This window comes from Eptesicus fuscus, chromosome 6 (genome assembly GCF_027574615.1).
Source record: "Eptesicus fuscus isolate TK198812 chromosome 6, DD_ASM_mEF_20220401, whole genome shotgun sequence".
Classification (NCBI taxonomy): Eukaryota; Metazoa; Chordata; class Mammalia; order Chiroptera; family Vespertilionidae; genus Eptesicus; species Eptesicus fuscus.
The window spans coordinates 45,551,353-45,566,715 of NC_072478.1; the positions used below are offsets into that span (position 1 = coordinate 45,551,353).

General features: G+C 35.2%; 1 protein-coding gene across 3 annotated transcripts in view; it reads right to left on the reverse strand.

The window, feature by feature from the left end:
* The window catches only part of FSTL5 (follistatin like 5), a 554,870-nt gene that overhangs the window by 95,003 nt on the left and 444,504 nt on the right, over positions 1-15,363 (reverse strand). For all 3 annotated transcript variants that reach the window (XM_054717664.1, XM_054717663.1, XM_054717662.1), the window contains exon 9: positions 14,330-14,464. In XM_054717664.1, the coding sequence (XP_054573639.1) occupies positions 14,330-14,464 (135 nt within the window). The remainder of the gene's footprint in view (positions 1-14,329; positions 14,465-15,363) is intronic.

Here is a 15,363-nt window from a genome sequence, read left to right on the forward strand (position 1 = left end):
AACCACCTAGGGCTAGTCTGTTTATCTTTAAAGAAATTGCAAAACAGACTAATAACTGGGGAAAAAGTATCTCACACCTAAACAGGAAAATCACTGCAGTAGGCCATAACCATAGTACCTGAAATTTCTAGTAGTCACAAGAATAAAAGGGAAGTACTGGGTTTTACACTGTCCAGGAAGTATACCTGTGGAAAATGACATAATGTGTCTGAAAGAATTTTACTCTAAGTTAAAAGGGATCAACTTCTTCTTAGAACATATTTCTAACGAAAATGCTTGAATTAAAACATACATATTAGATAGTATGAGAATTTTATGAGCATTCAATGAGTTAACATTTTTAAATTTCTTAAAACAGTGCCTGGAGCAAGCACAAATCTGTGTATGTACACATATGTTTACATATATGTACACACATGTTTTTGAAAAAAAATTTTGCTAAACAAAAACATATCTTCAAGTTCAGAACTTTATATTGTAAATCAAATATGAAGCAATTTGCAGCAATAATACAGGCTGCATCCCTTCTTTTAATGAAGAAAAATAAGAAAATGTTTGAGTACACAGTGTTGAGGAACAGACAGATACTAAACATGTCCCTTCAGTGAAATGCTAGAAGCCTCAACAGGCCAATGGCCAGTTCTGCAGTCAAATCGAATCCGCCTTTTATAAGGCTTCAAGTGTTTACAATGTGCTGATTAAAGTGAATTCCGTGTTGATTTTGATTTGCTGTTAAGCACAAGAAGCACCAGCCTTGACCCCCTGTTACAAAATGTAAAAACTGATATTCTCAATGTGTTAAATCCCCATCCCACATCGGGAAGGTCGTGTGTAATTGGATTAAAGGGATGACTGACATGTTCTCCCCCAAAGTCCTTTATATTTAGCTCCTGTACAGTTTCAGGACAGAGAGCCCAGACATCTGGGTTATGAAGTAAGAATTTTCATGTCAAGCTAATAATAACTTTCATAAAAGAATTTCAGTTTAATCATGAAAGAACTTGCAAACTTAAGTTAGAAGCAATTTGCAGCAATAATACAGGCTATATCCCTGATGGTCCCAGGAGGACGAGTTAACCGGATCCTGCACGTCTGATTTGTTCACGAACTCATCCTGTTGAGGAGGATTATTTTGCACTGGCCAACTCAATTCAGCCTGAGGCCTCTCTTACTGTATTTTTCGTGGGGTAGGTTCTTTCTTACTTAATTATGAAAGCAGTACTTACTAAAAAAAAAAGTCTCCCTTTTTTGCTTACAATGGCACAGAAGGAATGGCAGGCTCTGCTTAAAATGACATAATAAGCCCTGTTTTGCTGTCAACTCTTCATGATATTGTCACTTATTAATTTATGTTTTCCTAAAATTCTTGAGTGGTGTGTTTCTAGTTATTAGAATTTACCGACCTGTTTTTTAAAATATCATTCAGCTGAAGTAAGTGCAAGTCATGGTGTTTTGAAAAGCATACATTAGGAATCAGTTTAAAAGTATATTTCAAGAAGAAGGAAAATACAATTAAACCAGAAAAATATCTCAAGTCATCCACAGATCTTTTTTTTTTTTCTGTAATAACTAACATGCTTCTTACTTTGCTCCATTAAAACTCCTGGTCATAATACTACCCGCCTTTAAATCTCTAATATTTCAGGAACCTAAAGCCTTCTATGTGGAGACATTGTCATTACTACTTTTGAATGCCTGTAAATGAGGTTGTAAAACACAGTACTTTCTCATCATGTTAGAAAGGAAAATTAAAGCAGGAATAAGTGACATCGAATGTCTAAGACTAGGTGAAGAAGGAAGTAAGATGTCCCACCACTACATATTAAAATTAGGAATCTGGAGTTCTGCCCATATTATTTTAACACATATATTCTTCTTTATTTGAAACATTATTGCCGCTACTGGGAGCTGAATCACTACCTTGAATTATTGCAATGGAGAAACAAATGTGGAACACCATGAAAGGAATAAACTGCTCTGGTCTCCTCTAGTTTTATCTGTCCCCTCTCCCCTTCTTTCCTGTCCTACCCCACACAATACAGATTCTGTGTTAATAAGAGAGAACAATGCCAGCTGCTCTTCTTCCCTCCATTGTCAACACTGAAAAAAGGGCAGAACTAAAAGCAGGCATCGATGATACTCTAGCAGCTGCAGTTACTGGCACAGAGAAAAAGTGGATGGGGTCAAAGATGCTCAGCAGAGAAGTGACAGAAAGAGCAAAGAAACTAGGCCAAGTAGCAGAGGGTAGCCAACCATAGCTGGGGTAAGAGGAACGTTGGCATGGAAATGTGTGAGCATTTTCAGCTGGAGCCTTCTGATATCAAGGACTCCACACACATGTAAACCTTAATGACTGCTCAGCCTTGAATATAAAATACCTTCAACCCCAAAATAGTTTGCTATTAAATATAAATATAAAACATCTAATTTGTAACTCTTGACTAGTCTCATATCTAGCATGGGGTACCATCAAGGAAGGGAGAGGGAGAGAGAGAAACATTCAACATTCAAACATTCCTGAACGCTCCCTGCAACCCTGGCATGTGCCCTGCCTGGGAATTGAACTGGCAACCTTTTGGTGCACAGGACGATGCTGAAACAACTAAACCACACCAGCCGAGGCTACATGATTTTTACTCATTGTTCAATATGTTTAAAAAACATTAAAGTTAATAACTGCTGACCCAGAATAATAATGCTAATCAGAACAAACACTTAGTCAGCCTTCATTATGTGCTAGACACTGTCCCAAGTATTTTAGAACATTAGATATATTAAAATTACATTTCCACAAATGTCTCTAATTTAGTTAATTTTTATTTTAGTTTAATCTAAAAGAGCAAAATAAAGCAAGTATGTGTTAAAATATAAGTGGCTAATTAAGTAATCTGGAGTAAAATAATGTTCTAAAAATAAATTGATGACCCGAGCTTCCACTTGTTTCAATATCACACAGAACGTTTTCAGATTAGGATCTACAGCCAGGATAGTCTGTCTGGCCAACACTGTACCAATTGTATAGACGGCATGAGGTAAAGGTTGCTCAGAGGGCCTCAAAGGCATGAAGTTGACAGTAGATTATTTTGCATCTATCATTATATTTATTATTATATATTTATATTTATTATTATAGATAGAGGATTTGTTTTCTTCATAGCAGTACAAATAGACTGATTAACCAAGTAACACTACCTTTGGAAAAGTGCTATTATGTCAAATAGCTTTTCAAAAGCTGGATAAGGGAAGATAATACAACCTCACATTGAATGGTCATACTAATTGTGTTCCAGCAACATGCTGCAATGATTTTTCACAATATGTATTCCATTTTGAGATTAAATGGTAAACATACAAGACTATTAGATGGTTATTCAAACTTGATTAATTCTCTCCAAGTAATTAAAAAAAAAAAACTGACAAAAACCACACCTCAAATGTCTTCTATTGGTATATGTTAACAATGAAATCTAGAAAAAAATGCTTATTGTGATATCTGTAAAATAAACACTATATAATTAATATATAGACACTTTATCTTTGTAGGAATATGGCATCTAAATCACTCCTAATTTGACTTTTTCTATTCATGCATGTCAAGGCCTCCCTTAATCTAGTTCTATCCAATAATTCATTCTTATCATGTATTGTAAGATCCCAGCAAATATTTTCTGATTATATATTACACAAAATCAGTGAATTCCACCATGGACTTGATGAGTCTTCCCTGGGTTTGTAATACTTTTACTAAGTCTCTAGGTATGGAAGTATGAATACATCCACCAATACATTCATATGGAAGTATGAATATCATCTTGAAAGTCATCACTTCAATAAAGACTATGCAACTCAATTGGAATTTGATGTTTCTGTGTCTGCAATCTTATCATGTGTGGCTTGTATGTCTATTACAATTATTTTCTTCTACCATGTATTATGATTGTCCTTTATGAACTAAACTGAACTACAGCCTATCTGGAAGGACAGAATTGCCTGATTCAGTGCTATTCATATTCTAGCAACATGGTTTGTGTTTGTTCTTTCCTCAATAAATATTTAATCAGTGAAAGCACAAATGAGCAAACTATTGTTCCCTGTAGATTTTTTGCTCTCCTTACAATGAAAACTCTTATTCACTTTATAAATTTTGTAAAGTCCTTTTTCTAAAAGATAAGAAACAAATAGATAAATTTGGAGTAATACTGATATGGTATTCAGGCACATGGGAAGGTAGCTAGCTTCACACAGATTTAACTATATAAATCAAATTACAGCCATTGTAAAAAGTATTTAAATTAAATTAGTTTGGTTTCCATGGAGATATGAAAGTAATTAAAAAGTAATTATAAATTATAGCAAAATATTAAGTACAAGTCAGGTTCTTCCTAAATAATGTCTGATTATATGGCAATTCAGTGTTTCTCTGCTACCTGTGATTGCTGATTTGCACAGCAAAGACAAAATCAACTCTAATAGATAATACCAAAGTGTTTTTCCAAAGTGTGGTGAACTGACATTCCTACTAGTAATGTATAATGATTTCTTTTTTTCCCACATATCTTCAAGTCTCAGTGTTATAAAGCTTTTTAATTGTTGGTATTCTTGTGGATGTGAAATGGCATTTTCTAAGTTTCATAGAGATTTTATATTTAGCGCCTTCAGTCTCTAAGCTTATTTAGTCCTCATGCCTAAAGTAATATTAAAAATATCATCATCACCTGCCTAATTTTATCAAAGTAAATTAGGCAAATTGGCAGTGTGTGATATGAGAGGAGGATAGTAATATTGGTAAATAATGTCTTGCAGACAAAATGTAGGCGATAAGTCAAAATAAAAACTCTGAGTCTTGTTTTGATTTGTAGGCAATAGAGATACCCAATTTACTATGATAATTGTAAACCAGTAAATTCCATGACATTCAGATGAAATGGCAACTTGTTAGATAACAAGGCTTTACTATTGTGCAAAAATGGCATTGTCTGAGGAACAGATCTATTTAATGATATTGAAAGGGTGTTATTTAAATATATAGACTTCAGATATAGAAATCATGAGGCAGATAACTTCAGTGTGTTCTGGGTCAAGAGATGAAAAGATTTATGGAATAACTTACTTTGCAGCATATGACAATGTCATTGGCCAAATTGAGAGCATGAATATTAGAATTTATATAAATAATGAAACCTCATAAAATAATAAATGCTTATCAAGCATTGACATGACTCTGATTATCCTAAGTACTTTTTATTTCATAATAAGCTTATGAATGTGTAAATGTTTGTGACAGGTATTAGTTTGTTTTGTTTCTTGCTTTACAAAAGAAATGTGAATTGTTCACTCAGATTTAAAATGCTCTATTGAATAATATTCAGTAAATTTTAAATAAAAATTAACCATATTTTTCATTTATTAATTTATTTCAGTTTTCCTCAAATATTTGTTTTTATTTGTTTTTTATTTTAGCACTTAGCTCATAATCATCAGGATGAAAATTTCACCCTGGCTATGATGTCCACACCTTATCTGTAATTATGGATTTTCCTTGTTATTAATTATTCTCTCTCACATTGGGTGAGTATAAAAATTATTAATCAATGACTGCTGTATTTGACTTCACCTATGCCTTTTTATAGGTGACGTTATTTATTGATTTATATTTTTTTTTAGCCTCTGTAAACATTAAGGTCCTACTTACATAATATTAAATCTATATAATTGCTCCTTTGAAATAAGTATTTTCTCCATGTTTTAAGAAAATAGTAAATAAAGACTAGAGATGTTAATTACTTTGTCTCTATTACCAATATATATTATTCTATTTACAAAATTGGTGATAACATATTCAAATTGCCTTTATATGTAAAAGGGCCGTGTTTGTATTTATTTTAAGACCCTTTCCTCTACTTCTAAAACAGGCAAATACTTCTGAAGCATTTATATATCATTTGAAATATTAAGGTATGAATGGCTACATTTTAGCATATTTCTAAATCCCTGTATTGTGAATTGCACTCATTGCATTTTTATAATGATTATTAATTTATATGAGAACAATATAATTTTTTCATTCAGTAATCTTTAAAATATATATATTTTTTATTGATTTCAGAGAGGAAGGGATAGGGAGAGAGATATAGAAACATCAATGATGAGAGAGAGCCCTAACCGGTTTGGCTCAGTGGATAGAGCGTCGGCCTGTGGATTGAAGGATCACAGGTTCGATTCCTGTCAAGGGCATGTACCTTGGTTTTGGGCACATCCCCAGTAGGGGGTGTGCGGGTGTGCAGGAGGCAGCTGATTGATGTTTCTCTCTCATCGATGTTTCTAACTCTCTATCCCTCTCCCTTCCTCTCTGTAAAAATAAAAAATCAATAAAATGATTTTTTTTAAAAATGATGAGAATCACTGGTTAGAAGCCTCCTGCATGCCTCATACTGGGCATCGAGCCCACCACCTGGCATGTGCCCTTGATCAGAATTGAACCGTGACCTCCTGGTTAATAGGTTGATGCTCAATCATTGAGCCACACTGACCAGGCCATTCAGTAATGTTTTTGTAGAGCTTAACAAATTGAAATACTCTTTTAAAGAATCTTATAATTAATTTTATTCATAATAGTCAAATGATATTAATGTATTTAAGTTAATCCTTAAGTAAGAATTGTTGTAATAGCCCAGTATTTCCAAATACAATGCTGCCAATGACAATGATAAAAAGTTTTATATATTAGTATAATATATTCAGACATTAAATTCCAATGTTAGCAAGAATCTAGATTAATCATATTCCTTACTAAAAATCTATCAAGATGTGATATAATCTGTGCTCAGTGTTTAATGCAGCCAGTAGCTTAAAAGCTTTCAATAGCAGCCTATATACATACCACTTTTTCATTTACCTTAATCCTGAAGATGAATTATTATCATCTGGGATTTGACTCCCCTTGGGAATGGAAATTTATTAAGCGCTTATGCTATATGCAAGATGCTTTCAAATAAATAATGTTTACTCTTTTAAAACACCTTACATTTTTCTTATCACCTTCCCCTACTACCTGTTACAAGTACCACACAATTCCCTATTGCCCAATTCTACTTTTCTTTTTACATTTAAATCCTTCCTGTATATCACTCCATTAAACCTTAGTTATCACACCCTATCTCTAATGTAACTGTAGGAGTATAGTATTTTGAAGCACTTTTTTGTAGTTCAATTTATCACATGAGAAAACTTCCAGTGAGGTCTGTTGACAAAGCTGGGTACTGTAACTCAAGGTTTTCCAATTCAAAGATTAGGATACAAGCAAAACATAAACTCCTTAGCCATATGATGCCTTGCATGAATCGTCCACTCAGTAGTATCATACGGCTGAAAAATGTAGTAAGAAGAAATGTGATTGATATTACCATGATGCTCTATTAAGTAGAAAACAGCTGCATGATTACTCCCAAGCTGTAGCTAAGCAGTATAAGTCTGTGTTGTGCCATTTAGCCCAAAAGTTGTAAATCTTTCTCCATTTTTATTGCTATCTACATTGAATTCAATAGCTTCCTTCTTTGAATCTTTGAAAAGAAAACAGAAGAGGAGCATGTTACACAGATTATTAAAAATATTATAGGCCCTGGCCAGTGTGGCTCAGTTGGTTGAAAGTCATCCCATGCATTGCACCGAAAGGTCAAAGGTTCATTACCCTGTCAGGGGCACATGCCCAGGTTGTGGGCTAGATCCCCAGTAGGGAGCAAATATAGTTTTGCTTTGACTCTATGACAAAAGTGGTCTCTGACAAAACAAAGTTGTCCTTAATGTTACCGTATTTTCCGGCATATAAGACAACTGGGCGTATAGAAGATTTTCCTGGGTTAAAAAGTCATCTTATATGCCGGAAAATATGATAAATATCTTAATAGCTACAATTTAAAAATGTATACTATATTCTAATCAGTTGAGTCCATTTTTTAAATGTGAAGAGAAATTAATATTTTATACTTGTTATATAATCACAGATTCCCATTTATCTTCATATTTATGTCTATCTCTATTACCTATCTCTACACTTATATCTCTTTCTATATATATACATATATACAGTGTATATATGTAATTCATGTTAAAAAATCTTTGATTTCTAACAAATTACTTGATTCTCCAGGCATTTTAAAAAATACTTTTGCCAATATATCTAGCAAGAAATAAGTAATTATTTTCAGAAAATAAGTATGAATATAGGAAGAGCTACTTTATGTTTTGCACTATGGTGAGTGCTTTATAATATCTGCATTGAAATACCTTAGTGAGTTTTATTCCACATTACAGATAAGGAAATTTAAGCTCAGAGAGGTTACATAATAGCCCCAAACCACCAGACTATTATGTGGTAGAACAATAATTCTAACTCAGATCTTACTCCGAAGTTCATGCTCTTCTAATAAACCGCTCTGCTTTTTTAGAAATACTATCCCATCACTATTAAAATGAACTCTGAGATTATTTTTCGTGAACATGGACAAGTCAATAAAATTTTAGTATGTACAAATAAGAAGAGTAAAGTCATTATTGATGGGTCTGTGACTGTTTTCTTTCTTTTTTCTTTTTTTTAAAAATTACTTTATTGATTAAGGTATCACATATTTGTCCTCAACCCCCCCCGCCCCATTCCAATCCCATACCCCTCCACACACATGTCCCCACCCCCCTGTTGTCTGTGATCACTGGTTAGGCTCATATGCAAGCACACAAGTCATTTGGTTGATCTTTCTCCCTTATCCCCACCCTCCCCTACCTTCCCTCCGAGGTCTGACAGTCTGATCGATGCTGTTCTTGTTCTTCAGTCTATGTTGTTCATCATTTCCCCTAGATGAATGAGCTCATGTGATACTAGGAATACACTTATAGGAACCGAAAATGAGACAAGCAATAATGGTTATGCTGAGAGGCAAATGAATCAGTCTATAGTGAGATTCTTTCTGGGCCAACAGTTCTTTTGAGTCCCAATTTCTATGTCCAACAGTTCTTTATGTGTACATAACAGCAATGGTATTTTAGTTCTGGATGGTGGACAAATAGTGATAATGCAGGTCCAACCCTCTCTGGTTTGGTCCTGGGCAATCTGCAGTGTGACTGTTTTCTTTAGCTTTTAAAAATAATGTCTCTCAAAATACATATGTGACCTGTATAATTAATATTGATCTTTGTCCACAAAATTACTAGAAGAGAGCCCAGAGCAATCCTTAAAATGTGAGTTATAATAGGCCACCATTTTCCCTAATAATATTTCTACCTGATTTTGGTTTTGTTTTTGCTATATAGAACTCTGACAGCTTACTAAGTACTAGTAAACTGTTCAAGAGAAACTGTCTCCTACTACATAGATATTCTAACATTTTCAGTTAATTTTCCTGTGTAGCTACTAATATTCTACTCACTTGGAGTACTTATTATTATCATTGTTCTAATTATGTGCATACATTTCTAAAAATGGGCACTTTCATATCAACAGCCAAATATATATGTTCTTATTAACCAGTGTAACAAATTTGTGAATAAAAAGTTAAAAACTAAAGGCCTTTTTAAAATGAGAAATAAATTTGTTATTTGAAAGAAACTGTATTTGCAGGCCTATAAAAAGTTAGAATATGAAAAAGAATTTGTAATGTTTGAGAGTTCTGAGTTACAAATAAAATCTGTTAATTTCATAATCAAGACCTACCTATGTCATGAAGATTTTTCCATATATTATTTTAATATGAGTTTTATAGATTTGGGCATATGTTATTTTTTGTGTATGTTGTAGGATAGTTATTATGAAAATAACAAAAGATAAAAGTCATGGCTTGGTTGTAGAGAAACTGGAACCTTTGCACTCTCGTGGGAATGTAAAATGGTGCAGCCACTATAGACAACATTATGAAGTTTCCTCAGAAAATTAAAACTAAAACTGTCATGTGCTCCGGCAATCCTATTTTTAGGTATATATCCAAAAATATTGAATTAAGGATCAAAGAGATACCTAAGTTCACGTGTTCCTTGCAGTAACATTCACAATAGCTAAGAGATATCACAACTCAGATATCTATTAAAAACCAAATGGCTAAAGAAAATGTTGTGCATACATACAATGGAATGTTCTTCAGCTTTAGAAAGTAGGAAATCCTATCATTTGTGACAACATGAAGGGGCCTGGCAGGCATCATGCTAATTGAAACAAGCCAGTCACAGAAGGACAAATACTGTATAATTGAACTTATATGAGGTATTTAAAAGAGTCAAAATCACAGAAACATAAATAGAATGGTGGTTGTCAGGAACTGGGGAGAAGAAAGAAATGGAGAGTTGTTCAATGAATATAGAGTTATAGTTATACATGAAGAATAAGTTCTTGAGATCTGCTGTACAACTTAGTGCCTATCCTATCCTAGGCATATAATAAAGATGTAATATGCAAATGATCGTTATCCTGTGAAGCGTAATGACCCACCGCATAATGACCAGATCACGGATCAGCAGGAGGGTGGGGCAGAAAGCTACAAGCAGGCAGTGGAGAGCTACAGGAGGGAGCAGGGCAGCAAGGTATGAGGGGGCGGGGGAAGCTACAGGAGGGCGGGGCAGCAGGCGGAGAGCTACTGGCACACGGATTCATGGGCAGGGCTACTAGTTGTTAATAATATGGTTAAAAGTTATTCAGAGGGTAGAACTTATGTTATTTATTTTACCAATGCAAATTAATTTAATTAATTTAAAAATCAAAATTCAATAGTTTTCACTCTTTATCCTTGAAAATGTCACATAATTTAAATATAGAAGTAACACCTATAAACATTTTATGACTTAGAAAAAATCCCTCCAAATATTTTACTTGTATTGTTTCTATCACTTTGAAAGTTCTGTGTAGATGAAGTAAGGCCTGCACCACTATATCTTATAAAAACATTAAGTCTGATTTTAACAGCATGCTATAAACATATAATTTCAAAAACTAATTTAAAATGTGTTATTTTGACCTTTAAGACTTTAAAGTGATAAGCAAAATAAAGTGAAAACATAATTTCAGAAACTGTTTATAATTAAACACATCCATATGACTAAATATATGAATAAAATTACATTAAATTTTCCTCAAATTTACATGCTAGTATATAATGGCTGATTAAGTGAAGATACTATTACAGGTCTTATATTGTTGTAAATAGGGAAATATATTGAAAATTACATGATAGACATTAAAAGAAAATCAAAATACAGAGCTGAAATAAATATCTGTGTCACAAATGTCATCATAAAGGACAAAGAAAACTGAAGTCTTCAATTTACTTGTCACCCTAAAATTAATTTTTAACAGGAAATATATTGCAAAGTGGTATTTAGTAGAAATACATAGGAGTACAGTAAAAAATATGGTGAAATTTATTCAAGTCATTATATCCAGCTTTCTTTTCTCTTTTTCCACCCTAATAATTTTCTTTTTAAAATGTTTGTTTGTAATGATGGTTGTCCTAACCAGACCAAATATAGAAAAAAGTAACTTGGTAGTCAAAAAGTTAAGATCCTCCTTCCTCATTGGGCCCATTCCTACCTAAATGTGCTCATTGATTTAAAAACAAATAAGAAGATTCCTGGGAGAATGCTTTAGCCTTGTTCAAAAACTGGGTTTAGAGAAATGGACATACCAATCTAGAGGACTTTCAAAATATCAGGACCCTGCCAAATCTTAGACTAACAGGTGTTAATGGGTAAAACAAACAGAGAAGCAAGAAGTTACAGTTGACTCTTGAATAACACAGGTTGAACTGTGGGGTCAACTTATAGGTGGATTTTTTTTTTCAACACATACTGTAAATGTATTTGTTGCTTCTTTATGACTTCCTTAATAACATTTTATTTTCTCTAGCTCACTTTATTGTAAGAACATAGTATATTCCATATACGTAAATTGTGTAAATTGACTACTCATGTTAGTAATTAAGTTTGGGAGAATTCAAAAGTTATATGCAGATTTTCAAATATGCAGGGGTGAGCATCCCTTTGTTGCTCAAGAGTCCACCATATTTCCAAATCCAATTTCCAAACAGCCATACTGTAATGTGTTTGGACCAGGAGAAGAAAGTGGCTGTGAGTTTGCCTATATAGAGCTCACTTGATAAATGCTACTTTGAGTTCTGAGCAATTCAATTGTAATCAAATATCCATCTGTAGCATCCCCAAACCATCCATATTCCTCTCACCAAGTAATAAGTTTAAATAAAGCATATTTCATGATCCCACCAGAAGACATGTAGAGTGATGACAAAGGATTTTTAGCATTAAACATAGAACAGGCCTGGCTGACATGGTTCAATGGTTGAGCATCGACCTATGAACCAGAAGGTCACAGTTAGATTCCCAGTCAGGGCACATGCCCGAGTTACAGGCTTCATCCCAGTGTGGGGTGTGCATGAGGCAGCTGATCAATGATTCTCTCTCATTGGTGATTCTCTCTCCCTCTCTCTTCTTTTCTGAAATCAATAAGAAAAATACATATATACAACAGCCCTTAGAGTGATAATGGTGTCAGGGCAGTGCATGTCTCATGGTGGCAGTGACCACAGTGTCTGCATGGCTGTATAGTTAATGCACCACTGACTGCAATGCAACTGAGAGAGTAACGATATTAATTTATTAAACCTACTAGAGGCCCGGTGCACGAAATTCGTGCACGGAGGGGGGTTGGCCCTTAGCCCAGCCTGTACCCTCTCCAATCTGGGACCCCCTCAAGGGATGTCCGACTGCCCGTTTAGGCCCGATCCTGGTGGGATCGGGCCTAAACGGGCAGTCGGACATCCCTCTCACAATCCAGGACTGCTGGCTCCCAACTGCTTGCCTGCCTGCCTTCCTGATTGCCCCTAACCGCTTCTGCCTGCCAGCCTGATCACCCCCTAACCACTCTGCTGCCAGCCTGTTTGCCCCCAACTTCCCTCTTCTGCTGGCCTGGTTACCCCTAACTGCCCTCCCCTGCAGGGTTGATCACCTCCAACTGCCCTCCCTTGCAGGCCGGGTGCCTCCCAACTGCCCTCTCCTGCTGGCCATCTTGTGGTGGCCATCTTGTGTCCACATGGGGGCAGGATCTTTGACCAAATGGGGGCAGCTATATTGTGTGTTGCAGTGATTATCAATCTGCATAGTACTCTTTTATTAGATAGGATAGAGGCCTGGTACAGGGGTGGGGGCCAGCTGGTTTGCCCTGAAGGGCATCCCAGATCAGGTGGGGGTTCCCTTGGGGTGTGGGGCGGCCTGAGTGAGGGGCCTGTGGTGGTTTGCAGGTGGGCCACGCCCCCTGGCAATGCAAGTGGAGGCCCTGGTATCTGGAATTTATTTTCCTTCTACAATTGAAACTTTGTAGCCTGGAGCGGAGCCAAGCCTGGGGCTCCCTCCGAGGCCAGTAGCCATTTGTGTTGGGGTTATAATTGAAACTTTGTTGCCTTAAGCGGGTGGGCCCGGCCAGGGTGTGCAGAAAGCTTTGCTTCCCCTGGTGCCGGCGGCAACCCTGGCCTACTCTCTCAAGCTCCATTCTGCCGCCATTTGTTTGAATTTGTTTACCTTCTATAATTGAAACTTTGTAGCTTGAGTGGAGGCTTAGGCCTGGCAAGAGCAGGTGGAAAGCTTGGCATCCTCTGTTACCTAGGAAACCTTGCTCTCTGTGGCTGTAGCCTTCTTGGTTTGGGTTAATTTGCATACTCACTCTGATTGGATGGTGGGCGTGGCTTGTGGGCATGGCTTGTGGGTGTGTCGGAGGTATGGTCAATTTGCATATTTGTCTATTATTAGATAGGATAGGATAGGCCTTGCTATATATTGAGACCTTAAATTCTTCAAGTCATTTGGGAGAGGGATTTTGCAAGGGATTTAAATTCCTTTATGAGCAAATGGGAAGACAGGACCTGAAACATCTTATATACACTTGCAAAAGAAACAGAATCATCCCAGTGTTGTGTTAAAAATTTCACAAGCTTATTTTTAATTCTTAAATCTATTTTTAATATTTCAAGATTAATATCTTTCCTATATATAAAATTGTAATGCATTATTCATTTCACAGTCTTTTGATTCTTTTTTAAAAAATATTTTTACTCATTTCAGAGAGGAAGGGAGAGGGAGGGAGATAGAAACATCAATAGTCCGCAACCTAAGCATGTGCCTTGACTGGAAATCGAACCATGACCTCCTGGTTCATACTTTGATGATCAACCACTGAGCCACACCGGCCAGGCCTTATTGTTTTTTGAAAAAAGCTTGATAGTAAAATTGAGTACAGTGTGTGTGTGTATGTGTGTGTGTGTGTGTGTGCACACTCAGTACATACGGGTCTTTCTAGCAGAATCTTCTACAAAAAGAGAAGAGATGTCCTCATCCACTCCTGCTTCATTCTTTGCAATACAAGTGTATGCTCCGGTATCTTCATAGCGCACATTGCTTATGTGAACCTCACTGCCATTTGCTGAAAACAGAAGGCAAATGCAACTTGTAAACTACAATTTCAGTTTTGGTACAGTGCTTTCTGATTACACAGTCAAACAATTTCTTAGCTTGCCCTAATTAAACTATTTTCCTTCTTACTTCCATGCTTTGGAGGCACGCCAAATTACTCCAAAAGCATTCAAGTGTTTCATAAACTGTGCTGTCATTCTATTACAGAGAGCCGATATTTGATATCAAATGCACACACTTTATATATTATATTCATTTCCTATTTCCTATATTGCACAAGAAGTATTTCACATTGATAAGTATAATTTTATTTATATATTTATTTTTAATATTCAGATTCTATTTTGCCTTAAGCTTTCACAAAAGTTTTAAATAATACCAGTATGGTTAATTTGTAGAAGGCTATAAATATGGAAGGCTGTAAAATATAGAAGGCTACCTATAAAAACATTTCAAAAAAAATTAACTGAGCTATATCATGTATATATAATACAACTGCCACTTGTCAAGTTTCTTATTAAGTCCATATTATGTATCTGGAAGTATTAGGTAAGAAGAATAGAAAAATAATAATACATGGTTTTTCTGCAAGATCTTCAGTCTTTTGGCATAAATATACCTAAAGTTAACAATATAATATGGAAATTGACAAAGTCAATGTGTAACCAAAAGGCTAAGGAAATCATTGGTCCAACTTTTAAATCTTGTAACATAATATTTTAAGCTAATCCTTGAATATTGAGTTGCATTCCCCAGTGTGGAAACCTGGATATAATTAAGATTTAATATATGTTGACAATATATGAGGTCCTTTTACATATATTATTTCTCAATTATCTCAAATAACATTTAATTTTTAGATGAAAATCGGAGACTCACAATGATCTTATGCAAGTCACTCAACTCAAA